The 27,852-nt window shown below is 47.1% G+C and overlaps 1 protein-coding gene across 1 annotated transcript; it reads left to right on the forward strand.

Moving 5' to 3' along the window:
- The first annotated feature begins 1,943 nt into the window (after positions 1–1,943).
- On the forward strand, positions 1,944–27,129 carry LOC149371013 (glutamate receptor 4-like). The gene is made up of 8 exons (XM_089579045.1): positions 1,944–1,964; positions 7,269–7,369; positions 8,738–8,828; positions 10,993–11,151; positions 15,593–15,740; positions 16,814–17,031; positions 18,880–19,163; positions 26,799–27,129. Exons 1-8 carry the CDS (start codon positions 1,944–1,946, stop codon positions 27,127–27,129), a joined length of 1,353 nt encoding a protein of 450 aa, XP_089435171.1.
- Positions 27,130–27,852: the final 723 nt, after the last annotated feature.

A 27,852-nucleotide genomic window follows, 5' to 3' on the forward strand; every position in this document is an offset into this window, starting at 1 on the left:
GCCCATGACACACTCTTAGAGTAAGGATATGCTGATATGAAATGATTTTTAATGGTTTGAAGAAATGGGTTCGAAAAAATATGCACTCTTTTGCGCCGATTTATTTCTTACTGCTTATGCGTCCCAAATGGAGCTCTAACGACGCCTGCCCTCGGTGTTGTTTCTGAATACTCGCCTATATGTGCGGGAGGAAGACTGACGGCAGGTGTATCTATACACATAGATTTATAAAAGCATTTGCATTCCTCATATTTGCTACCAGCGCAGGGCATGCTTATAAAATACATCTGCAAATGCTAGGCCCGCGATTCCCTTTTCGTTTCGATCTCCAAGTATGCACTGGAATTAGTAGAGATTGCGGCCGACATCGTTTACCGGCCGCGCGGCTCACCGTGCCTCTCTACCGAGGTCATTTGTTTCCTGCTATCAAAAAAAAAAAAATACAGGCTGGCATGATAGATGGCAATTGAAAAGTGAACCCCATTTTTGCGTTGTCTATGATGGTGTCCAGCATTTTCTGTAGCTGCTTATCAAAATGATTATTCGACGTTGCTCAGTGAAAAGCGCACGCGCATCGTTGACCTTCAGTTTTCAGTAAACAAACTGGTTTAATCGCCCGAAAAAGATTTATATTTTACGTATAGTCTTTTGCATATAGTTTTATTTGATCATTGTCGTTGGATAGACAACCGAGACCAAAGTAGCACTCAGCTCGCAGGCTGCGACGGATACGGACCACATAATCGAGGCTCTCAGTTCGACTTGCGCATCTCGAAAATTCAGCTAATCTGGGAAATGGCTCTCAATAACACACACCTCAGAGTTACTTTTTCCCACGTGAGTATGCTGTCGTTTGCGTTCACACCGCGTAAAACAATCTTCAGCTAGCTGCGAACTGCCTGTTCCACTGTTACTTTTTCTTTCGTTTTCTCGAATGCTGCTCTAGCATTTGCAAGCATAGACTGCAGAACTTCTGTGCTTAAGATGAATCATTGCGACGTGTAGCATTAGAAACTTTTCCCTTGTTCAAGCAGGTAATTTAGTACGTCTTAAATAAGGCAGCTATGGAGCTCCACAACAGCCATCACTTTGAACTCATATCATCAGCAAGGGGGAAGATTTTGAGCCAGTTATGATTTAGTGTGGTAGGTTTCGAAATGTAGGGCCGTATTAAGAGTAAAGAGACGTAGACCGAGAGTCAAAGGTGTACAAGCAAAGTCCGGAAGGCCATGGTTTTTTACGAGATGTGGCGCGGGCACAAAGTTCCGGTCGTCACCATTAATGAATGTGGATGAGTACAGCATGAAAGCCCCCTAAGGAAAGAGGAGGCTTCGGCGGGGATTTTGGAAAGCTAGAATCGCTGACATATGCTACGCGTAATATGGCCCATAGCTCGCCCAAGCGTCTAACCTCATGAAGTTCTGTGCGCAAAGCCGACCCAAGAAATAATGGCGAAAGAAGACACTGGCTTATACACGTGATGCGACAAAGCTGCGTTTCCAGTATTACTTGTGTACATTTCGCTTGTTCACTGATCACCTTCCCACTGGGTCTTTGAATTTCATTTCGCCGTAGGTTTTTCTTTCCGCTGCTGTTCAGGAGGAGTTGGGTGAGTGGTGGGCTTCTGGAGGTCGGACGGAGGAGGGGTGGTAGAATGAGTGGGTGGGAGGGCTTCTCTCAATCGTCCGCTTATGCCTCAACTTTGGTTTCACACGGACTATGGGTAGGTTGCAGGGGAGGTCTTTTGAAGAGTGTGTGTAGATGGGTGGTTGAGAGTTCCACTCAATTTTTCGATGAGGCTTCGACTGCACAAAGTTCAGGCCGTTGTGTAGGGTAGGTAGGAAAGGAAGCCTTCTGGAAGGTGTACGTGGATGAGTTGGTGTGTGTGTGTGTGGAGGGGGGGGGGTGTCTGCTCAATTTCACGTTGAGGATTCCGCTTCACAATGTCCAGGACGCTGGGTAGGGTAGGTTGGAAGGAAAGCCTTCTGGAAGGTGTACGTATATGAGATACGGGGCGGGGGGGGGGGGGGGGGTGTTCTCAATTTTACATTGAGGCCTCGGCTTCGCAAGGTCCAGGCCGCTGGGTAGGGCAGGTTGGAGAGTACGTCATCTGGAAGGTGTACGTGGATGGTTTGGTGGGGACGATGAGGCCTCTGCTTCACGTGGTTTAGTCCGTTGGGTAGTGTATGTTGTAGGAGTGGCATTCTGACAGGTGTACGTGGATGGGTTGGTGGTGGAGTTCTCAGTTTTTCAATGATCCCGTGGCTTCGACTTCACATGGGTACGGCTTCTGTTATGAAAAAGATGTTAGTAATAGGTATATACATAGACTTTTCAAACGCATTTGACTCAGTCAGTCACAGGATTCTCCTTTCCAAGCTTGACAAATACGGTTTCCGTGGGAATGCGCAAGGATTACTGAAATCATATTTCCAGGATAGGACGCAGTATACAGAACTAAACAATGTGAAGTCATCTACACTATCTATTAAGTCTGAGGTACCGCAGGGGAGCATTCTAGGTTCGCTGTTAATTTCTATTTATATCGACGACATAATCTGGTGCACAAACAACGCACAATTTGTATCCTATGCAGATGATACATCGGTATTCATTACAGGTACTTGTGAAAGTGACATCGAACTCTGTGCAAATAAAGTGTTGGCCGACATTCAGACATGGGTTGATGCAAATGCTCTTAGGATAAATCCAAATAAAACCAAGATATTGTTATATTTGCCGATAGGAAAGCACATTTCCGGGCCACTTAACATACGCCTAGGCTCTTAGTAGAATATGTGAAGATCCTTGGTGTAATCTTTTCAACGCGCTTAACATGGAATAAACACATAGAACATGTCTGTTCTAAAGTAGCCTCAGCAGCAGGGGTTTTGTGCAGATTAAAACGCATGCTTCCCGAAAAACTTAAAATTATGCTGTACAATTTTTTAGTGCTGTCTTTACTGCAGTATTGTAACCTCGTTTGGGGCGCAACTGGTGTCACAAACTTGTCTAATTTGCACTTACTTCAGAAAAGAGCCTTGAGATGTATAGCAAATGTTCCTTACCGTTATCCTTCCCGTGATCTCTTTTTGCGATATGACATTGCTCCCATTTTTAGAATGTATAGTTACAGATTACTGGTATGCTTGAAGACATCTGTTAAAAATAACGATAACATCTTAGCGGAAATCGCGAAGCTAAAAGTAAACGAATCTTGTCACCGCACCCGTCATAGCGAAATGTGGAATGTGCCCACACCACGAGCAAACTACTGCAAAGAATCTTTGTCATACACGCTCCCCTCTTTGTTAAATCGGTTGGAGCAACAGTCGTTCGATCTTTCTCCTAACCCGAATTCTAAGATTAAGTCATTTCTATCGTCTTTATCTATGCGAACTGTGTAGCATGTTTTTAGTCTTTCCTAATTAACGTTTTTTGATGACTACTGTTTAGGTCTATTCGCATTCATTTTCGAAACTCGCTATGTGTTGGGTGACTGTTTTAAGGTTGCTAATACTTGTGGATTCCTTTACTTTTTTTTCTTGACCTGTCAAACACTTGTGCCACAAAGGTATCTGTATGACTGCCAATTTGTAAGGGGGCAGGACCTGCGTCAAGCCGTTGACACGGCTTTTTGTCCTGTCTCCTCCTCTGCAAAAAGAAATAAAAGGAATTGAATGGTCCGTGCCGTTGGGTAGGACAGGTTGGAGAGTACGTCATCTGGAAGGTGTACGTGGATGGGTTGGTGGGGACGATGAGGCCCCTGCTTCACATGGTCCAGTCCGTTGGGTAGTGTATGTTGTAGGAGTGGCATTCTGACAGGTGTACGTGGGTGGGTTGGTGGGGGAGTTCTCAGTTTTTCAATGAGCCCGCAGCTTCGGCTTCACATGGTCCATGCCGTTGGGTAGGACAGGTTGGAGAGTACGTCATCTGGAAGGTGTACGTGGATGAGTTGGTGGGGACGATGAGGCCCCTCCTTCACATGGTCCAGTCCGTTGGGTAGTGTATGTTGTAGGAGTGGCATTCTGACAGGTGTACGTGGATGGGTTGGTGGGGGAGTTCTCAGTTTTTAAATGAGCCCGCAGCTTCGACTTCACATGGTCCGTTCCGTTAGGTAGGACAGGTTGGAGAGTACGTCATCTGGAAGGTGTACGTGGATGGGTTGGTGGGGACGATGAGGCCCCTGCTTCACATGGTCCAGTCCGTTGGATAGTGTATGTTGTAGGAGTGGCATTCTGACAGGTGTACGTGGGTGGGTTGGTGGGGGAGTTCTCAGTTTTTCAATGAGCCCGCAGCTTCGACTTCACATGGTCCATGCCGTTGGGTAGGACAGGCTGGAGAGTACGTCATCTGGAAGGTGTACGTGGATGGGTTGGTGGGGACGATGAGGCCCCTGCTTCACATGGTCCAGTCCGTTGGGTAGTGTATGTTGTAGGAGTGGCATTCTGACAGGTGTACGTGGGAGGGTTGGTGGGGGAGTTCTCAGTTTTTCAATGAGCCCGCAGCTTCGACTTCACATGGTCCGTGCCGTTGGGTAGGACAGGTTGGAGAGTACGTCGTCTGGAAGGTGTACGTGGATGGGTTGGTGGGTACGATGAGGCCCCTGCTTCACATGGTCCAGTCCGTTGGGTAGTGTATGTTGTAGGAGTGGCATTCTGACAGGTGTACGTGGGTGGGTTGGTGGAGGAGTTCTCAGTTTTTCATTGAGCCCGCAGCTTCGACTTCACATGGTCCATGCCGTTGGGTAGGACAGGTTGGAGAGTACGTCATCTGGAAGGTGTACGTGGATGGGTTGGTGGGGACGATGAGGCCCCTGCTTCACATTGTCCAGTCCGTTGGGTAGTGTATGTTGTAGGAGTGGCATTCTGACAGGTGTACGTGGGTGGGTTGGTGGGGGAGTTCTCAGTTTTTCATTGAGCCCGCAGCTTCGACTTCACATGGTCCATGCCGTTGGGTAGGACAGGTTGGAGAGTACGTCATCTGGAAGGTGTACGTGGATGAGTTGGTGGGGACGATGAGGCCCCTGCTTCACATGGTCCAGTCCGTTGGGTAGTGTATGTTGTAGGAGTGGCATTCTGACAGGTGTACGTGGGTGGGTTGGTGGGGGAGTTCTCAGTTTTTAAATGAGCCCGCAGCTTCGACTTCACATGGTCCGTGCCGTTAGGTAGGACAGGTTGCAGAGTACGTCATCTGGAAGGTGTACGTGGATGGGTTGGTGGGGACGATGAGGCCCCTGCTTCACATGGTCCAGTCCGTTGGGTAGTGTATGTTGTAGGAGTGGCATTCTGATAGGTGTACGTGGGTGGGTTGGTGGGGGAGTTCTCAGTTTTTCAATGAGCCCGCAGCTTCGACTTCACATGGTCCATGCCGTTGGGTAGGACAGGTTGAAGCGGAGGCCTTGAGGAAGGTATGCGTGGATGGGTTTGTTAGGGGTGCTCTCACGTTTGCGGTGAGGCTTCGGCTTCGGCTTTACATGAGCCACACCGTTGGGAGTAAGGTGGAGATATGTGGAGCTCCTGGAGGATGAAGTTTCATCGCCGAGGTTTCACACGTTGCCACCGCTTTTCGGCAATGTCGTTCTTACTGCTAACGCAGAAGCAATGTGGCGATATGAAGAACTCGCTTTGTGCGCACGGATGAGTGGGCAATTACTCCGTACTTTTGGATTTTGTCACTAAGTTCAGTGCAATACATTTTATGGCCCAATTCGCTTCATTATTCGCCAAACTATGTTAAAGAAGGAATGGCACGCAGCCCAATGAACGGTTGATTGCAGCACGTGCCACGGCCCGCTTGTTCAGATGGTCACGTAAATTGCACAGTAACCAGACCTACAGAACTAACACATCCTCTTGGTCTATAGGCATAGTTGTGAGTCTCCTGACATAATTTCATTCCACGGGAAAAGGCTGCGGTAAAAGGAAGGAGGCTAAATGCTTACAGTGCAGGTTTAACTGAAGAGTATGTTACACTGAAGGATCTTGACGCCGAAGGCGCATTGCTTCGGCTTCAGCAGCATGCACCTCTCATTCTTCAAGCCTAATCCTCTTTCTGCGGCTATCCCCGCCGCCTACTTGCGTCACAATCTGTGATGAACGAATTGCGAAGTTTATGGTTAATGGGCGTTTAGCATCCCAAAGCGACTGTGGCTATGAGGGACGCCTTAGTGAAGTGCTCCGGAAAATTCGACCACCTGGGGTTCCTTAACGTGCACTGAGTTCGCACAGTACACGGGCCTCTAGAATTTTTTCGACATCGAAATTCGACCACCGAGGCCGGGATCAAACACGCGTCTTTCGGGTGAGTAATCGAGCGTTATAACCACTGAGCCACCGCTGCGGTCGCCGAATCGAGAGGTTTTGACGGATTTGCCCCTTTTATTGCCACTGTTGGGCACGTCGTAATGTTTGTTCGGTTGGAGGACCTGTTGTCACCGGTGGTCTCTCGGTGGCAAATAAAGTGCGTTACGCAGAGCTGTGAAGAAGTGAAAGACGAGGAGCCTCGGGCTCTCCGACTCCTGGTGCCAACCAACGGGCACAGCATTTCTCTCTCCCGGCCGCGGCGGTTGAATTTCTATGGAGGCGAAATTCTAGAGATACGTGTGCTGTGCGATGTCAGTGCACGTTAAAGAACCCCAGGTGGTCGAAATTATCCGGAGTCCTTCACTACGGCGTCCTTAATAGCCCGAGTCACTTTGGGACGTTAAACCCCATAAACCAAACCAAACCATTTTCTCTCCTCCTCTCAACTTTGTTCCTCTAACCCGCCTCTGTTGCTCAGAGGTTAGAGCGCTCGTATACTGAATATGAGGACCCGGGTGCTATACTGGTCGTGGTGGTAGGGTTTCAATGTAGGAAAGTGCAAAAAAGCCTTCGTGCTGCGTTATGTAAGCGCACGTCAAAGAAGCCAGGATGGTATAAATTTATCTGGAACTTTCTACTACGGGGACCCTCATACCCCTCTGCCACTTCGAGACGTTAAACCTCATAATTCAATTCATCCCTCTCTCCATCTCACTCCTTTTCAACCGCTCCCTCCTCTCTGTGGATGTCGAGTCCGAAACGGGCGACGACACCACGATTTCGGAAGTTGAGGTTCTAACAATTGTCGCTGTAAAAATTGTCTTTGCAAGGGCTTGCAGAAGCCAAAATGGACAAGCTGCCCTTCGGCTCTGATTCTGGCCACTTTCTTTTTGGCGGTGCTCACTGAGACAAGAAAACAGTTAATATGGTTCTAGTAACATAACTTTTTGTTTTTGTTTTCAGGCTCCTCCATTCGTGCAGGCTCAACCTCGCAATGGCAAGCTGCACGTGATAGGCATTGTTGGGCAAATACTGCAGGCACTGGCGGACTTTGTGCCCTTCAGGTGGGGCATACAACACTGCCGTGTTCGTGCGTTCTACTGCTGAGAAGGGCGCTCGTACTATTTTTTAAGGGGAATCGATATTTCCTCATCCCTGCCCCAGGTGGTCGAAATTTCCAGAGCCCTTCACTACGGCGTTCCTCATAGCCTGAGTCGCTTTGCGACGTTAAATCCCCATAAGCCATGAACCAAGCACAAACAGTATGCTCGCAACGCTGTATCCATATATCTATATTTTGTGATATCACATATTCCATGCATATAAAATCCTTTATTCGCCATCAAATTAGAAATCCTGAAAAGTCACTATCGGAGATACTGTCTGACTGAAAGCATTTTATCGGAAGTATTGAGAAGACGACATTGGTGCAATAACAGAGCGCTTGTGAAGACTAAGAAAAAATTTGTAGATTAGCTCGGAATGATCGCCCAGGTGGTGTGTTAGTATGCTTTTCATCTCGGCAATACAAATGATAGTTGAGGCGACAAAAATGAATAAGAAAATTTGCCTCTCCCGCACCACTGATGTATCGCGGGTATAAGCCCAATAGCAAAATAAAAGATTTGGCCCGAGGGCAATTGTGATTTTGCCACCCGAAGGTGGAAAGAAATCAATAGGGAAATCTCTACTTTAGCGACCCACCGCCGAGGAAGCGGGCCCGGGGAGACTCCCCTGATCTCCCCTAGGACGTAGAGGGATGGGATGGGCGTTTGGAAATGGGAATTGGAAATTGGTTTGGGTTGTGGGAATTAGGTGGGATTGGGGACAGCAGGTATTTTGACCAGATCTGGCTTGATTTGATCCTGAGTTCCTTTTCAGGCCTCCTTGAAGGGCGAGCACTCAGTGCACCAATTGTGGGCCCTCGGCGTTGGACGTACTCCCACACCACAGAGAACGTTTTGCCGGCGATCTCCGACCGTCCGAGACAGGGGAAATCCTAACAGGGGCTTGGCTAGGATCCCCTCCCCCAAGCCAGGTTCCGCCACCCCGACCCTCCCACAGTACTAAGAGACGGATATTTCACAGCACTCGTTCGGTACTTCGGCTCTTACTCCTGCAGTACTCGCACACGCTGCAGCCATCCTTTCACGGTTTTCGCGGCGATTGTTGCCAGCAATCGCCCTGGCATAGTATGTGAAACCTCAATCCATTCTACCACCCTGTCATGGTTGAGGTCTCAATTGATGTCCGCCACGTTTCTGCATTTTACCTTCGGCAACGCGGTACAGCAGATATCTTGCTACACTTGTGCCGGTGCTTACCTTACCTTATATCGCCGTTAAGTTTTACGTTAATTAGACGGTGCGACGTGTTTAGTGAAACAAATAATGAAATTCTAAATTCTTGCACATTTTGTTCCTGGGTCGCAGCTATGACGTCGTCTACGACCCCCGGCGACCCTTTGGTGTACGTCTGGCGAACGGCACTTACACGGGAGTCATAGGACTACTGCAGAATGGAGTAAGTGCATCGTTATGGTCTTGGCAGCTTCAACCAATATTCATGGTCATTACATCAAGCCACTGGGGTCTCATCAGTGGCATCTAAAGTCCCTAAATCGGTAAAAAAAAACAAAAAAAACAGGGCTAAGGACCTCAGTGGCTCCAGTGCAGCAGACAGCGTAGTCACCCTTTTCTGCTTTCGTCTGCTTGCTGTGAAGCAAGTCTTGCAAACCGAAGCCATGTCGCCGCTGGTTGCTAGAGCAACCGCGACCTCTGAGCACGACGTAGGCAGAAAGTCTGGCTCTTCAGCAAAGGCTCGTGTGAGAGGAGACTTGGCTATGTACAGATGCGCTCACTATGAGCCGAGACGCACTAATGGCAATCAGAGTGATTTACACTTCACAACACATCACTATGCCATTATATAGGCACTGTAAAGCCCTCCTCGCGCCGCTCCTACCCCGACGGATATTCCTCCCAGCCTTTGCACTTCCTGTCCGGCTCCTGCCTTTTTCCCTGACAGCTATATGTATAACACAGGACTGCCACCGGCCTCCCATTGCTACGTGAAAGAAGTGACAGTGCACTGCGCGTCTCTGGGGAGCCACTATCTCCAGAGACATCTTCCCTTTGTGGGACCTCGGGGGCGCTTGAGCAAAAACTGGGCGCTAGAAATCGTCAAAGGCCAAGGCTCATTAGGAGTCCGAAGGTCGACAGCCTGGCAGTCAGCTTTATACGCACGCCGACAAGCATTCAACTGGTTAAGCACACCCCGCAAGAGTGACAGAGGTGCCTGCAGGAGAGGAAGTGTCCCAAGCCGATGGGGTTGGGGGTGAGGGGGAGGTCTGGGGAAGACAGAGAACGCCACAGGCACCAGCGTTGAGAGGAGGGCGAGGGAGACGCTACAGCCTGGAACGAGAAGGATCGCCCGAATGGACGGGGGGGGGGGGGGGGGGGGGAGGGGGGAACGAGGCAAGCTTGACAGTGGGTGGCGAGCAAGGCCAGAGACTGCACCGCTGGCAGTCGGTCCTCCGGCGCCCAGAAACGCCCAAGCCATGGGATAGAACCTGAGCCTCAGCGAACGAACAAGGTCGACTTGGCAATCCCTCCATTCCTTCTGACGAAGACTCCGGCGCCAGCGCAGCGGGATGTAAGCTTTGGTACCCCAGCCTATGCGTCATTTACTGGATATGTAATTATTAAATATATCTGTTTTGTTCCAACTGAGTCCTGAGGTGCCTCCTTGCCCTTCTGTCCCGTGTGGACCCACGCAGTATGTGGGGTTGCAAAAGTCTGACTACATCTTGGATATTGCAAGTTATACTGAGCGCAACTGTGCCCAACATGACCGTCACTTACTTTTCTGGGAACGAACTGAGCCTTTCATGAACAGGAATTCTTTGTTAGTTCACACACATAGACAGGTATCCGTTAATGTTACGATGGTATTCTTTGCGGTGTAATGCGAAAACCCAGGTCACGCGAATGACGACGCCAGCCTCAGTGAAGCATCACATACCTATATGACCGCTATATTAGGATGTCATAGTGCGAAAATGCCTAACCTTCGTTTAGTCTGTAGTCGTTCTGACGGTGACGACGGGAAGTGAAATTAGGCTCGAGGCCATCGTGCTTGAGGTCGAGCTCTGGGAGCAGAGTGGACCGGTGTTGCCAACTGCTGGGAAATGACCAACAGCTCGAGAAGGAACAGGAAGGAGGAATACACTTTATTAGGCATGTTTCGTCTTCGTTAATAGCTCGAGAAGAGTGGGGCTCATATGTGGTGCTGTCTACGAGAATGAGCGATGAATATTCTGCAGCAAACTGCTGCGAAAGTAAGACGGCAAGTTAATCCGAAGAAATGCTGCAGCATCGTGTGGTTTGTGATTTACATGCATGAATATTATGAAAACAAAATCCAAACCTGAGCTTGATGTGAGTAAATATAAAAACCAGCAGAAACGGACTCGACGCACATATGTGACAAGCAAGCGCTATGAGTTTTCTGCTTCTTCGTTCTTATCTCGAAATATGATCTAACTAGTCTAGCTTTCGATTCTGCTTAGGGAATCGAATTGAAACTCTCCCCGAAATGCAGGCATAAATCTGCTGTAATGAAATGTTCGCAGGCTGTCCGTGTAACAAAGCGCGTATTGGAAACTGTTTTTTTTTTCCCCGTCAAGCTGGCTGACATCGTGGCTGCTCCGCTGCTTGTTCGACTGGACCGCACCGAAGTGCTGACCTACACGCCCACCCTGTACACCAGCCACTGCGCAATCATCGCCGTGGCTGGCGAACCCTCCGTCAACGCTTTCAGCTACATATTCGTCTTCGATTGGCAGGCAAGTGCTTACGCTCGAGGCTCTAAAGCGCAGTACTTATTTTCGCTCACCACGCCTGGCATGCTTCGATAAAGAGCCACAAGCGCGGCTTGGCTTGCGGTGCTCTCCTGACTGAACGGTTCGCAACCTCATTGCCCTTTCCTCTGAAAGCCTGCCCTGTGAGGAGCTCCTTCTTACACAGCCTCACCGCCTGCACAAAATTTGTGGGCATCGGTCACGGTTTCTAAATACTTCAGGTTACGGAAGTTTCCCTCTTTCTTTGCATATTCTACGCAGTTTTTACGGTTGCTATGGTAGGAAGGGTGAAATCAGAGTTAGCGACTCACATGGAGGCGCCAAAACCCTAGAGAAGCAATGGTGCAACAAAGCATTCGAACACATTGTAGCACCCACGTACTGAAATGAGCAGGCCTGTCTAGACATCGTAACCTCATGTAATCACTGTGCTTTTTTAGCCTCGAATTTTCCAATCTCTTTTCGCGAATTTCCACCGCAGATTCATTCACATGATCATTGTTATTTCTCAACCCTAGTGCCTCAGGGAGAATGACTTTGCCTGCATCGACATCCGGGTGGCGACCAGCACATTCTATTGTTTCTACAGATTTATCACACCCTGCACATGTGTCATCTTCATGGTTATATTTTTTTTTTGTAGCTAGTGCTCCAAGACACTCTATTCTAGCTTCAAAAAGTAGGGCACTGCTCCTTGAGTTATCATAGAACGCTTCCTTCCTGGTCTGCCTTTTCCAGTTTCGGTAGAGTTCTACACTCTCATTTTCCCCGTTGAATTAATCCAGGTTTTATCTCCTGCGTTTCTTACCTGTCATTTAAAGCTCTTTACTTCTCCATCCTTGTGCACTGCATACTTACTGCTTTGTTTACTAGTCGTTTTCCGGCATTGTGAGCGAACGCTTTCTCTGTATAAGTATTTAAATACCTTATCTGCCCACCTGTTATCGTCCTGTTTCCTCGGGAGTTCTTTATGTAACATTTTACTCTGAGCTACCTGTGCGTTGAACGATGCCCAGCCCAGATCACCCTGTAATGCCTCGTCTGTGGTTTTGACTTGGGCACCTAGCGCTAATATTCCAAAACTTCTCCGACTTATTTCTAATCCCGACTGAACTTCTGCCCTTAGGCACAAAAACCGTAATACCGAAAGCAATAACCCGATACCATTATTCCTTTCCAAATATATTTAGTGTACCCCCATGATGCTCTATGTTTCATTGTCCAGGAATCTCTTTGGCCTTTTACGATAAGGGACTTTTCGTGCTTTTCTGCGTATATTTGTCCTTCGTTCACCCATACGCCGAGATATTTGTATTCAGCCACTCCTGGCATTCGATGGCTTTGTATAGTAAGCATCTGCTCAGTTGTAGTGCGGAAAATGATGTGACATGACTTAATTACGCTAAACCTGAAACCTAGAGCGTCTCCTTCGTCTCCACAAAAATTAACCAGAGTTTGCAAATCTTCCTGGCTATCTGCTAGCAGTACAACAATATTGCCAAGATACATTAATCCGGGCAGCGGTTGCTCATCGACCTTTCCGCGTAATCTGTACAACAGGTTATAACCGACAGGTTGCTTTCTTGTCACCCTCTTTCCATATTTATCATATAAATCATGAACAGCAGCGGTGACAAAGGACAACGTTGCCTTAATCCTTTGCGTCCTCGACAGTTGTCGCACTTATCATTGTTCCCCATGTAATTTACATTTTATTATCTCGGTATATTTCCTGAAAAAAAAAAATCAATTATCTCGAGACAGATACCTTCATCGTTCAGTATGTTCCACAGAAGTTCCCTGCTCAGGCTGTTGTATATGTACCGCTTATGTCCAGGGAAGCTAAATACAGAGGTACATTTTCCACCTTAGCTGTTTCAATGCGTTGGGTAAGCACGACCAGGATCTAAGCGCCCACTTGTTATAAACCCTTCCTGAAGTTCTCTTGGTATCTTATTGCTTTCTACCCACGGTTGCATTTTCAATTTCATGGCCTCCACTGTCAGCCGGTATATAACAGATGTTACCGTAATCGCTTCTGGCCGCCGCTGTGGCTCAGTGGTTATGGCTCTCGGCTGCTGACCCGAAAGATGCGCGTTTCCTCCCGGCCCCTCGCGGTCGAATTTCGATGGAGTCGAAATTCTAGAGGCCCGAGTACTGTGCGATGTCAGTGTACGTTAAAGAACCCCAGGTGGTCGAGATTTCCGGAGCCCTTCACTACGGCGTCCCTCATAGCTTCAGTCGCTTAGGGACGTTAAACCCCATGGACCATAAACGCAATCGGCCTCTAGGATCTGATGTGCATCCTATCTCCTTTATCTTTATAAATTGAATTCATTTTACACTTGTCGCCAGCAGTTCGCAATTTGATTATTTGTTATCACTGTTTCCAATGTTTTTAACAACTTTTTTGCCTTTTCTAACTCTGGCACTCTTTCTAGGGCATCCATACGTGACGCTGGTTAAGCGTTTTCTGGGCGTGCACTTAATATGCAACATTTGCGCATAAAATACGCGCCTTCCGCCTCCTGTACCGATTCAGACCGCATATACTACAAATTCAGCAACACCTCACACTCCCTGCATCTAACCTTCATTTGTTTCTTCATCTTATAACCGCTCGATTATCGCTACCACAAAATGATCAGAATATGTAAATGCTAAAGAAAAACCACTTGCGAACAAGAGTAGAACTAAAATGCAACCCACCGCAAATGAAAATCGGCTAGAAAAGGAATAGCTACATTCCTAAAGCAACTAACACAACAATAAAAAAAATTCACTCACGAATGAGCGCAGAAAATCCTAGTTGCCGGTACGAATAAATCTTGCCGCTATGACTCTGAACTAAATTCTGCTCTCTCACCTGCACCTAATCTAACTATCTTAAAATGACTCCCAGGGATATATGAATGTAAAGTGACCAATCCCGCATATATGGGCATTATACCATTTACGCTCTCGCGTTACGCTCAAACGCCCCAGCTCTCCGGAACACAGAAAATTTCCTGAACACGGAAACTACTAGAAATCTAGAAATCCAATGAACTTGAGTCACGAATGCCGCCAGCACAAACTCAGCGGCATGACTTGCACTTCCCTCCGCGACTTGTATACTGCATCTGGTAACCCTTCGTATCTGAACCGTCACACGTATGCCAGCAAGTGTAGGCAGATTACTGATGTTGAAACAAAAAGTGAGGCTGAAATGACATCAAATCTCGTTGCCATTTCACCGATAGCTTGGAAACAATATATTTCCATGCTATTACACAGTCTCAATTCGATGTATTTAGTGGCACGTATGTGGAAGCTGCGATACAAAGGGTCAACATAAGGCCGCGCCTCCAAGCTTTGAGGAAATGCAGCTTTTTCGTGGCTTCCACGTATCGGAAACTTCTATGGGCATCTGTCTGCACGTAATAAAGCAAGACACAAAATTATTGAGACTGCTGAAAATTATTCTAGAGAAAACAACCACAATGACACGGCACATTGACAAAGAATATTCTTTTACTAGGAAGATAAACTCTGAGGACTACAGCGCAGTAGCAACACCTACGAGACAAGAATACGATGCAGACTCTGTTTGCGTCTTTCCCTTGTCTCGTCCGTGTTGCTACTGAGTATATGCTCAACCATCTAGATGGCCATTATGTATTGAAGATAAATTCTCGGCAGTATGATTTTTGTCGTCGTTTATTTTTAGCACTTGGCTTAATTGTAGCTTTGGTTGACGCTGTGCTATTTTGAGACTATACTTTCACATTTTTCAAGTTAATGCTTTTAATTTATGCTGACTAGAAATAATTATGCTGAACTAAAGAAAACACAAGCCTGTTTCGTATACGACGCCAAAAAAAAAATACTGGGGGTACTTGAGCGCCGCCTTTGAAGGGTATGACTCAATAGTGTCAATGGGCTAAAGCCCATAAATGTGGAATTGGTCACTCTCTGCTATGCATTCATAGATCGCTGGGAGTCCCCATGCTGCTTCTAGCGCAGTGGTGCAGTGGCTAAATGATGCGCCACTACCCAGCGATGGCAGATGTTGCCAAAAATGGGCCTTCTGCGATCCAGGTTGATCTTCCCGAGCGACCTCCCACCGCAGATCATTAACTAAACTGCCACCTGTCATGGTGGTCAGTTTCCTCTCCATCCAGAGGACAGGTTGTGATGACGCCTCAAGGTCACGTGACCTAGGTGATTCATCTAGGCTGCTTCTCCGGGGGTTTTTCGCTCACAAGGCTGACGTTCGACACGCCAGATTTTCCACAGAACTGGAGCCTTTAGGATGTCGCGTTAAAATGTAGTTCCATAACAAATGTTGCTGTTTGAAACACTTGGTATCGTACTGCCTGCGTGAACCTGCCTAATCATCTTTCGCTTAACGTGCCCGATTATTTCGTTCAACTCCGAACGACAGGTGTGGTTGGGCCTGGTCGCCTCCGTTCCGGTGGTTGCCACTGTTCTCGCATTCTTGGAAAAGCGGAGGAGAGCCCAAAACCGAGGAAGCCTCGTTTGGGAGACGTACGAAAATACCTGGGACATTCTGCGTTCTTTCACTTACGAAGGTGAGTGCGAAGCTTTGAAAGCGTCTTGCAAAGCTGGGACTTGCGCCTGGCAAGCCCCTTCTCCAGCAGGATGCTTAATGGGTCTTGATTAGGTCACTGTAGAAGACAGAGTAAACCTAAAGGGCTGGTTCTCGCCCACCGTACACGTTTCAGCACTGCCAATGAGAAGGGGTATAACGAGAAAACAAATTCATTAAATATTATTTTCGTGAAATTAAAACCGTGCAAGTGCAATGAAACGACACATTTTGTGGCTTGAAGGTTTCTTTTTAGCGCAAGTTGAGATGCAGTTATTCTAACCGCCACATTTCGCAGACCTTTGCACACTATAAAGGCCGTAAGAACAGGCTGACAATAAAAGGCCGTAGACGAAAATACTATTGTTGCACTTGTCCATTCGCAGTATGCACACGCTGGACACTGGCGCGTTTATTTTGAAAAAAAGAGTACCCTAGGGGCAAGCGGTATAGAGCTTATTCGAAACTGAGCCTTTATTGTAAAGTGCGCCTACACATACCTAAAATGAGAAGAAAAGTCAAAAGGAAAATGAAGTCTCGGACCACACTCAAAAACTGTGAACGCGGCGGTGATTACACTTGCTTTCGAAGAACGAGGAGGAAAAAAAAAATCAAATATGAAGTCCTCATCCCAAGGAAGGGTATTTTGCAATTGACTATCTAAGGAGAAACGCCTTTATCAGGAAAGGTGATAGATGGGTGCCTTATGCAGAACTTCCTGGTTTTAACGAGATGGTGTAGATTTCTTCAAATTATAACGTCTTAACTTATATTTTGGTGGCTCTCAAAGCAAAGCAAACAGCGTTAATTGGAGAGACAAGAGAGAGGCTTTTGCCCCGCAGTGGGCGTAGTCAGGATGACGATGATGATGATGATGATGGTGATGATGAAAGCAAGCGTCTCAAAGCGAATGAAAGGGGGGATGTTATACGGAAACTCTCTGCTTTCGCGTTACTAGAATTCGTTCTTTTTTCTCGGTCATGTCCAAATGCTCATCTTCACTCCAGTATACAGAACGCTGCAGGTGTTTATCTCTGACTCCCCCGCTTCCCACAGGGCACCCAGCGCCGACAAAAAGCCAGGCTGGCCGTGTTCTCTTTTCGGTGTGGTGGCTGACGGTGCTGGTGCTCACAAACGCATTCGCCGGACAGCTCAAAGCGAGCATGGCCATCAAGACCGAGCCGCCGCGGTTCCGATCCGCCGAAGACGTCACGCTGCAGCCCTCCATTCGACCCTTGATATGGAAGGACACTGAGTACGAGCTTTACGTACGGGTGAGTGCGGCCAGCTGATGCGTGCCAACCGGTAATATCAGAGTCGCAAAACAACTTCCTGAGTCTCATACACTTCCAGCCCTTCCATCCACTTCCCTCGAGGCGAAAGAGTGACAACAGTAGCTGTACTTCGCACTTTCTCCTACCTCAACACATAACAGAGCCAACAACAAGGCCCCACCTGTCCAAAGCCCACGGTACTTATCAACAGCGCCGGCTTCTGAGTAGACTTAGATAGCATTGCCTTGGGCCATAATGCGAAAGTTACTTCCGATGGCGTATACCATGACGGGTAGAGTAACGTCGACGCCATATGTGGCACTAAATATATTATGGTATTGAACTGTTTCTTTCAGCAATTTGTTGCGCAACGCGTTACGTTTCCGGTTTCATAATTAGTAATGTAGTTACTTGGCGGCAGTAATTTCGCAGCAGAAGTATTGAAATTGAAATTGAAATTGAAATTTATTCCGCAACAGAAATGGAATGTTGCGAGGAGGGCAGGTAAAAAGCTGAAAAAACAGCTTGAGGAGTCCTGACCTCCCAGCATACACAGTAGCGCAGCAGCGTGCGGCGAAGGCGTACACGTAAAACATCAAAGCGAGGAAAGAAAAAAAAAGAATAAACAGGTTATACAAACAAGGTACGCAATTTCTGTGAGGAAATCGCGGAAATGTCATTATTTGTTTCAGTAAAAAGATAATTTAAAACCGTCGGCAATGAGTATTTCAACATTTGTTTCCCGTAGTTAGTCCGGCATTTGGTGACATTCCAGGGTTCCAAAAAACGTACGTTATAGGTGGTGGTGTTTATCTGCAATCCGGCTAGGTTAGTTAATGCATCATTATTCTTTAGTAAGTAATCAATTAGTTGAGAAATTACCGTTACCAAAATGTATCATTGCTCTTCATGTCGGCAAAGCTTTAGGTATCTTGTTTACCGGGCCGGGTGTCTCGAAAGCAGAAGAGAAGCGTGGCAAGCCTTGGGCATGCAACCCAGCAAAGGTGCACACACCGACGAGCGGAAATCTACGCGCTGGCGTGAGCCATCACATTGACCCCGAGTACAACGAAGGCGTATACCTAGCTTTTGGCGCTGCATACGAGCAGCGACACACCGACACGAGATTTTACGATTGTCGACATATAAACAATTATTTAAAAGATTTTCATGATGCACAATACTGGGAGGCCCTCAGCAGCAGAGCGGCTTTTGAATATGTTCCAGGACGCCTTTTGTTCAAAACGGGGCAAAATTGTCGACATCCAATTAGACGGTCAGGGGCTCTTGGTGTGCAGAAGATAACGAAATCTGAAATGCTTCATAGAGCTGTGAGCAGTCTACATTTTTGCTCAGGACGAACTGGCGGGCTAGTTGGTTACACTGGCGGGCTAGTTGGTTTGCATGCGCGGAAACTAACAAGTAGATCAAAAGAAACTGAATTACTTTTCGAAATCAACTAATCTGATGTATTACTTATTGTGACCAGCAACTGGTAACGTAATTAACTTGATATAGGCAACCTCCAAGAAGGTAATTTATTAAAGTAACTTGATTACGTTTCTTGAGTAATTTCGCGACGTGTGGCAGGCACCGTTCTATGCCTAGAACGTTCCACGAACAGCTGTTGCTGTGAAGAAGTCATACGTCTTAGTGCTGCGTCTTTTGAATTAACGACCGTGGGTTAATAGCTGCGGCTAAGAGCGAGGAAACTCAGTTCGCTCAAGAGAGTATGACAGGGCTTACCCGAATACTAAACAAAAACTAACTGCTATTTTACTTCATGTCATCCAGTTAAATAAGTTAACTTCTTATCAACACCTCTATCGCCGCACCGCTTTCGCGCAGACGTCTCCCAAGTCGTCACTGCGTGCACTGACGCGACAGACGCAACGCCACCGCGGCTTTGTGTCCATCTCGGAGATGTACGCCCAGTCGGCCCTGGAGCAGCTGTACAGCGGCAAAGCAGTCATCGTCAGCGACCGCGACGTGATCCTGACTATGTTGGCCAAGCAGTGTCGTCTCACCGGAGGGAGCCTGTACGTGATTCCGGAGCTCATCTTCACGCGCTTCGGCGCCATGGCTCACGCCAAGGGCCTGCTGCCAGTCGTGCAGGACAGGCTTCACAAGAAGTGAGTGCTTACCTTCGGCTTCTTCATTTATGGGGCCGTGTTTCTGAACGTTCCAATTAATCTTGATTTTATTTTATTTATTTAATTTCATGTTATTTCATTTCATTTCGAAAGAAACAGGATCTGAGTGAAGTTCGCGGTGCTGTACTTTGTTTGCCGCATCCGGTTCGCATTAGTGGAATGCCCATTACGTTCTTTCTCAGGGCCCTCCGCACAACCGCAGAGAAGGGGGTGAGAATCCTCAACCCAGCGGGATAAGGGGGACGTCGGATAGCGGAGGATTACGGAAAAGGTCAAGCTCCTTTCAGGGACAGATTCATTAGGTCGCATCCTGTGTGCACGTGCTTGCGGCGAGGCGGTATCCGCGTCACAGTGCGTGGCTTTTGTCCCATGTCTACAGCGGCGTGTGTTGACAGCTTGAAGCGCGGTCAACAGGATATTGCTACGCTAGCTGCAGGCATGGGGAGGGACGATGCAGAACAGATGGGTTGAAGTGACTTTCCTTGAACTTGGGTCAACCGTACGTTGAAGTAATCTGCATCATGGGAAAGTGAGTGTTCGCGAAGCTCGCAGCAGGAAAGCATAATGCTCCAAAATCGTGACTGTGGAAAGTGCACATATGTGTACAGTGTTTGTCGTGATGTGTTACCTTCTTTCCCCAATCATTGGTTGGTTGTGTTGTCCTTTCCGAATTGTTGATTGGTGATGTTTTCCTTTCCCCAATAATTTATTGGGTGGATGTTTCTGCAGTTACCTGATTGGTTATTCTCCCCACCGAGGGCGGGGACATAGGGTTTAAAACCAGCTGTTTCGGCAGGACCGAGGGCTGGTTTCGTCACATAGAACTACAAGCCAGTCAAGTGTAAATATGTTTTCTACAAAAAGTTACAAAGTTACAAATTGTTACAAAACGTTCACCTCTCCAGAAGTGTCCTCTAGCAGTGTGATTGAGCAATTCGAATCTGCAAGACGTCAAACATCCTTAAACAATCATCATCAACCCAATTTCTCTCTACAAGATCGAGAGAGGGAACGTCAACTATCTGGTTAACCAAATAACCGACCACATGTTCGGCCGGTCCGGTCATCATCCTACTGCCACCTCATCTAGTCCGACCGGGTCACAGGTTCCATGCTTCGACAATTCGTCGCACAAGCACAGCAGAGTTTCTTTCCCTCTATAGTGCATCAGTGCCGATAAAGTTCGTCAGGCGTATCAAAACCGTTACCATGCTTCACCATATTCGTCGGTGTTGTGTCGGACCTCTAGTACGGCTGGGGCGTGGGGCGCGCTTGTACAAGCAAAAGACACCATTGGCGTGTTTACATTCGCGCTATCCCTGGCAGCGTGCGTCACCGGATGAGTCGAACAATGGCGGATGACCAAACGGTAGAAAAACTAAATAAAAGTTTACAATATACCCCCCCTGTGGCCGTATTTTCTATCGATCAGTTCCCTTTCAATTTTATTTGGTCATCTGCTTCCTGAGACGTAGGTCTAAGGAGAGAACGACATATTGGTCGTTACTGAAACAACGTCTTGGTGCCATTAACTACATAAACATGTCTCGTGCCCACGCCGACGAATGACGGCTTGAGAACGGGTTTGAAACGCCTGGCGAGGATTATTCGCGTTAATCGAGTCCCGGCAAAGAAATCGGGCTTCGGTTATGTGAAGGATGTCGCCGCGTGCTATGGGTGAGTGAGCCAGACTGGATTCGTCAGCAGTGAGGGTGGCTAGCTGCGACGTCGCGATCAGACCGGCCGTGTCTGACACTGGTCTCTTGCTTCTCCACCTACTGTTTCTTCTCGTGCGATTGACGTCACGGCCAAAGTAAATGAAAAATAAATATAACATTATTATACGGTTCCTGGTTTGTGCTTGTTCGTAGGTGGACGACGGCGAAGAAGAAACCGCAACCTATTTTGCACGTGAATACTTCATACAAAGGTGCAAACCATCTGTGCCTGTCTGAACAGGTTTTCATCGTTCATACTTCTTATACCGGAATCATGTAGAATGAAGTTCGACGCAGGAGACCGTTGGTGCGTGCCCAGCTTCGTGTTAGCAGCACCACAGTCAAGTTACTGCATAAGCAGTATGAGCGCCATTAGGCGAGTATTCTGGCGTGTGTCTCTGCGTGGCTGCCGAGTGAAGGCACCGGCGCCTGCACTGAGCACGGAATTCGAGAGAAATGGATGCTGCGACGTCTCCAAGCGAGGTGCGAGTGTGGAGAGAAGGAAAGAGGCACCGAAAGCGAGAGCACGTCAGCGGATCAGGTCAGCCAGCACGCGCCATCGGCTGATACAACGCGGCCCGCCAAGTCGCCGAAATGTACAGTCTTTGTCAAAAGTAACCAGGCTCCATGGTTTGCTTCTCATTCGTATAACAGAGCCCTCACGGCTTCCCTAAAGATCAAAAAGTTCTTTGGAGGTGAGAACAGGGGTTCCTCTTACCATACAGAGGTCTAGAGCTTGAGGGCTGCCATAATAGCTTTAATATACGACTGAGAAGAAAAACGTGCAGTCTGGTTACTTTTGACAGAGAGTGTACATATTACAACAAACGTAAATCTTTAAAACCAGCCATAGCAAAGCGAAACGTAAATTAAGGCAATGGGATACGGCAAAGGAAGAAAGTATCCAATATATAAGCGTTAATTAGAAAAGAATTGTCCCAAAAAGGCATTCTGGTAATACAGTTCATCACATCAGTCCATATGAGCGTCTGTCAGTTTTATTTTGCTTCGCGTCGCCCGTAAATTTGTGGGATGTTGGCGCACACTCCAAATTGGTCTGTTTCAAAGATAATGTATCCCTTATGATCACTGCTCAATTTTATGCAAATAAAAACGAATGGAAGATACTTTAACATTCTTCCTTACATTTGTGTTTCCTTCATATCAGCCATGTACTCCAGTGTGCTTTCCGTAGTAGCGTGTAGCGTGAAATCTTATAAATGTTTTGCGTGAAAATCAGAGGACCAACAAGGATGTTTTGTTCGGAAAAACTCAAAACATTTAACTATGATTTTGTGCAACTTTCTTATTTATACCACCAGCAACGTGAAACACCACCTGAAAATCATCCTGGCACCAACGGTGTCAATAAAATATGAAGCTTGTATGACTTCTTTCAGAACCTACACTAACACAACTTAAATCTTTTTAGTCAACGTATGTTGAAAATCGTAAAGTTGCTTTAAGAAATTGTTTTCCGCAAGCAAAAAGTACAAGAGCTTTTTGCAACACGACCTTATTAAGTGGCTGCAAGAAAGCGTTGAGAGTTTTGACATAAATACACCTCGGTCATGGAATGGAATGGTCGGTCATGGAATAAGGTGGATCTTGAAATTTAGTATTTACGTGAGAAATCATATCAAATATTTGAAAAGGTAATGCGATTTTATACACCTTAAGGAGGTCCCAAAGTGAAAAAGTGTCAGCGGGACCTCCCTCCCACTAACGCTTATAATCAGCACTTTTAACGTTCGAGTCATTTTTCTTGCTGCGGATACAGTCGTGCCTCGTTATTATGTACAGTCAGGCCGGAATGAAACGCGAACAGAGCATGTCAAGAAAACAAAATATTTTACCTGCCTACTTTCAGCTGAAGTGTACAACTAGCCTGATTCATGTGTCTTAAAGGGCCTACTGAAATGCATAATCGAAAATAGGTTGTAAAGGAATATCTCGCTGCAAAGCAGAAATGTATGACATATGCGTGTTCGCGTTTCATTCCGGCGTGACTGTACACTCCCCATAAACGTCCATAAAGCGAGTCGTCCGTAATAACCAACCTTGAACAAAAAAAAAGATTTCAGAAAAAAATATCGTAAACATTTTATTTTCTGATTCTGTGCATAGAGGGGGGCAGTGAAGTGGCAATGAAGCAAATCACGGAAGCTGCAAGTGTAATATCCTGGTCCCGATATTCTTTTTTTTAACTTGAGGGGACACAATGTCCAGCCCTTAGGGTGGGACGCGAATCGCGATAGTGTTAATTGGTCCTTTAAGTGGCCTTGGGTTCTTCGCGGGGTCACTTCGCCGACCCGGCATTGTTCTTTCTTTCACTATCACCTAACACTTAACCTAGCTTTAAGAGTACAATGTGATTCCATTAGAGATATCTTCCGCGGATGTACTCCTCTGTAACCTAAGTTCTTCCCGTTATCCCGCTATCCATTGCCCGAAAAGCGAGTTTCAGTATTAACTAGGCGAAAAAACAAACATACAAAAGCTAGCACCACAAACAAACTGTCCGCAATTATAGTAGTCCGATGACCTTAGTAACCGGGCACGACTGTATATGACGGTGTTACTGAGTCTCACTAGGCATAAACTATAGTTCACTGTGTGCGCTTTCGGCTGGGCCGAGCAGCATGGAGCTTGCTTAGCACTCCGAAGTTTTCATCAGCCAAGAACGACCGCACTAATAAGGGACAACGCTTATGATATAGTCGAATACTGGCAAGAGTCGGGTCAGTCTGATACTTCTCCTGTCATCGGCTAAAATGAACTGTGCCGGGAGAATCGGCGCAGTGGAAAACGCGGAATAATTCTTTACACCTAAACAGCCAATCAGAAGCATGCGCGGGTAGAATTTCAGCCAGGAAATTGTTCTGGCTGCCTATAGAGCATACACTCCCATAATCAACGTCGCTGACCTGCCCACCGCTGCACACTTCCTAAGTTTGGAGCGGGCGCTCCCCGGACTGCTGATTTGGACTGCTGTCCGGCGATAGGGATCACGCCTGATTAGCAAGCCGAAGGCATGAGGTGCACACGGCAGATTGGAGAACACAAAAAACTCTACTTCGAATCAAGTTACAGATAAACACTGTCACGCACGGAGCTTAATAGTAACCATTACCGTGATTTCCAAAATGGAAGGCACTGAAGCGCACACCACTGAGAAATAACAAAGTTCCATAGATAAGACAATAGACAGTGAAATTAATTAAGAAACGTATAAGACCGGTGCACTGGGCTAAGAAAGGTGCATAAACGTACGCAATGTTACCCGACTGAACGAAGCAGTACAAAAGTACAAGACGAGATACAGAGATAAAGCTACAAGGGCAGTGAGTTTAAGAGAGCGGGGTGAGTGGTGGCTTACCTGCGAGTGAAAAGGCCCGGCAGCAAGTACCACCGCCGGGATGCAGATGCTAGCTGCGGGTCCGATATGGGGCCACGGATGCCGGTGAGCTTGGACAGTGGGTATTGGGGGCCGCCGTCATCGACGTATCAGGCCTAGGCCAAAGGCTCGCTTTACGGCCGCATCCCTGTCTGGAATCATACACCTCACACTTACCAACTTCCTCCAAGCAATCTGCCCGGCTCCTGCTTTTCCCACCACCGCGTCTTCATGGTAAAGAAAGGGTATCTATAAGAACGGCACCGAAACGCTAAAGCTAGATCTCGAAACGAAAACGAAGAAATCACGAGAGAGACAGTGCACAGTGAGAGAAACGGTAACGGAATAACAATGGCTTTCAGCTTAACACTGTTTCGTAGAGCGAGAGGCGTAAACAGGTAGGGCGGCAAAAGACGCGACTGCACAGGGGGCGAGAACTAACCATCGACAATATTTAGCCATTGTCTTTTCCAGCCGCAATCGGTCGGATTGCGCCTTCTCTACGCGTTTTTTTTTTTTTTTTGCACACGTGGTTGTCTCTTCTCCGCTGCTTTTGATGTCTGACGACGTATCGTCGCTGGTGGTAGTTCGCATCGTAAAGCGCTTCAGCTTGTCCGCAGCCGCCACTTCTTTGTAGAAGCGCTGTGTTCGCTGCAGACCGGGATAGCCCTGAATTTCGTCGCTGGTTTTAAAGCCTTTCCACGGTGATGCACGGGCACCACTATATATTCGGCGCAACTTGCTGGTCCGCTGTGCTGTAGATGGCTTCCTGTCGAGAAACACAGCATCACCTGTTTGGTAACCCGGCGCTTTCCTTCGCCAATCGATTAAGGTTTTCTCTGCTTCTCTTCCGCTATGTTTTCTAGCGCCTTTACTAGTTTCGAGTTTAGTTAGTACGCAGCTCGGAGGAACCGGCTGCATGCGTCGTGCAGATCGCCTTTAGATAATAGTGATTGTCTAATTGTTTACCTTTAGTCATCGCACCTATGCACAAATGTGTTCTGCAATATACTGTGCCATTACGGGAAACTTAGTGTGTGTGTCCGTACAGGAAACTCAATGAAAGTCCAGGGCAGGCATGAACTTTGAGACTCACCCTAACCCTCAGCCCGTGTACCTTTCCCTCCTCACCCTCGCCTCGCAAATGTTTCCATGCCAATCCTCCCTGACATCACCAAGTGAAGCGGTAACGAGGTGAGGGTGAAGACGCCCTCACGAGAGCTCTCCTTCATCAGGGTACCCATATATATGTGCGGGATACATGAGGGAGTGTAATTCCTGAGAATTTTAAGTCGACCCAGAAAGCTTATGGTATTAGAAATCATTCCAATTTTTGAACTTTATACGACGATATCTCGTATCTTGATACAGGCTTGACATTTTTTGTAGCTGGACGTATTTGCAACAAAATTTCGCGGTGTACGCTCAAATTTTATACCTGCGTTAAAAATCAGTACGGCATATTTTGCGATTCTCTAGAAACAGTCTCGAGTTTTTTTTTACTATTTGAGCGGTTAGTTAGCGCCATAGAAAATCTTGCGAGATCCCAGTTACTGCCACAAGCATAAAATGCCTTTATGCACTCAAAGCTGAACATTTTCTCCTGGAATGTCGCTCTTGCACGCACGAACAATATCGATGAGGCAGCAGCACCAACGAAACAGAGAAACTGAGGGCGCCAAATTTCATTGGCAATAAATTTAGTCCCGATACTACTGAAATTCATCACCATCCAATTAGTAAATGGTGTTGTTTACGCATTCAGATGCTTAATTCGTCCCTGTGTTGAGTCTTATATCGACAGGTTTAAGCTAAAGTTAATGGCACTTGTCTTTTCTCCGTTCTCTCTTAGAATACTGTGTCGTATTTGAAAGCTCACATTTTCACCTGTTGCTGGTCTGTGTAAGTATGCTCCAAGGAATCAATGTGGGACATGCGGTCTGCTGTGCAAACTCGGTCGTGGAGTTGGTGAGGAGGGATGACATCGGACGCGGTACAATTATTTTTATTTCTTCAGGCCGCTGCAAGCGACAATTTTTAGAGCTTTTGTAAATGGTTTTTAACGTAGAATGCATTTTTGTTAGCGCAAAAAAAAAAAAAAACCACTGGACGAAGAAAGGGCATACACGCAGGACGAACGCTGACCGCAACTGATGGTTTATTGGCACGAACAAAATATATACAGAGCAAGGTTTTGATACCCTAGCTCACAAACGCATGCCCCACACATTCGCATCCGCGTTAACAAGTTTCACAACTCGGCAGCTTTTATACGTAGGCACACGTGACTTTCTAGAGTGTTTAGACATCGCAGCTCCTTGCAAGATAACGTAAGAGACGCAGTACTAACGGATGTCTTTTTTTTTGTGCTGAAAAAAAAAATGCATTCCACGTACTAAGACCAACTAGCCCGTCTTTCCACTTTAACAAGTAAATGGTTAGTTTACGTTTTGCTTTTGACCTTCTCTCTTCCCGCTCCCTGTTCCCCCTTGTCGGCAGGGTGACGGGCATCATAGAGTCGGGGCTGAACCTCAAGTGGTACGACGACGGAATGCGGGAGTGGTACCGCTGCCAGGCCATGCAAGAGGAGCTTTCCTCGAAGAGTGGCGAGCTCTCCTTCAACGTACTCCGCTACGAAGACATGGCAGCCATCTTCGCCCTTTGGGCCATCATGGCAGCGTTCGCCCTGGTCGTCTTCCTGCTGGAGATTTGCCTCTACGGGAAAGCCACAAGGCGCAGCTACAGGCTCGCTCGAATGGAAGCCAGGCGAAACACTCGCTCCGTGGGACTGAACGCGCCGCAGGCTTCGTTGAGGCCTAGTCGTCCCTAGTAGCAGCAAGGTTGTCAAATTGCGCGCAAAACAGAGACACGCGCATCTTTCTGCCCACGAAATTGAGAACAGAGCAGTTGTGAATTAGGTGCGCACGAGTATAATTGCTACAGTGGATAGCACTCAGTAGTAGGAAGGAGCTTTGAAGTTAAACGGTCTCACAATGTATAGAGTTTTCGGCTACTTTCCTTACACAGCCAGTTTTCTTTCACAAAAACTGAGCGCCGCTTATCACAGATAACTTTAGTGGCTGCTTTTTTGAAACCCAACCGCACGAGCGGAGGGGGCGTAGCTATAGTGATAAAAAAGGAATCAGTTTACGCAGCAACTTTTCATAACATGATCATAGTAATAGTCTGAATACTGCTTAGGCTTTGTCATTTGAAAGTTGTTATCGGTTCCTTGTACAGGTCCCCTTACGAAGATATTTCTGTTCTTCAAGAAATGCACATGGCATCTATACAGTGAGGAGCAGTGATTTTAATTTTCAAAAGTTAGCTGAGAAGCACTGCGAGCCCTACCTTAATTTCAACATCTGGATCTTAAAGCCTTAAATTAAAGCAAGTCGTACAAAAACCGACACGTATTACATCAGATGCGAGCTCTCTTCTTGGCCTTATGTTGATTGCGACGCCTTTGAGAGGCTTGGTTTTTTTCTTTATAGTATGCCAGTAATTTGTGACCACGAAGCAGTGCTCTTCGAAAGTAATACGCGCGGCCACC

Source organism: Amblyomma mixtum, chromosome 1, assembly GCF_055824585.1.
Source record: "Amblyomma mixtum isolate Tamu chromosome 1, ASM5582458v1, whole genome shotgun sequence".
Lineage (NCBI taxonomy): Eukaryota > Metazoa > Arthropoda > Arachnida > Ixodida > Ixodidae > Amblyomma > Amblyomma mixtum.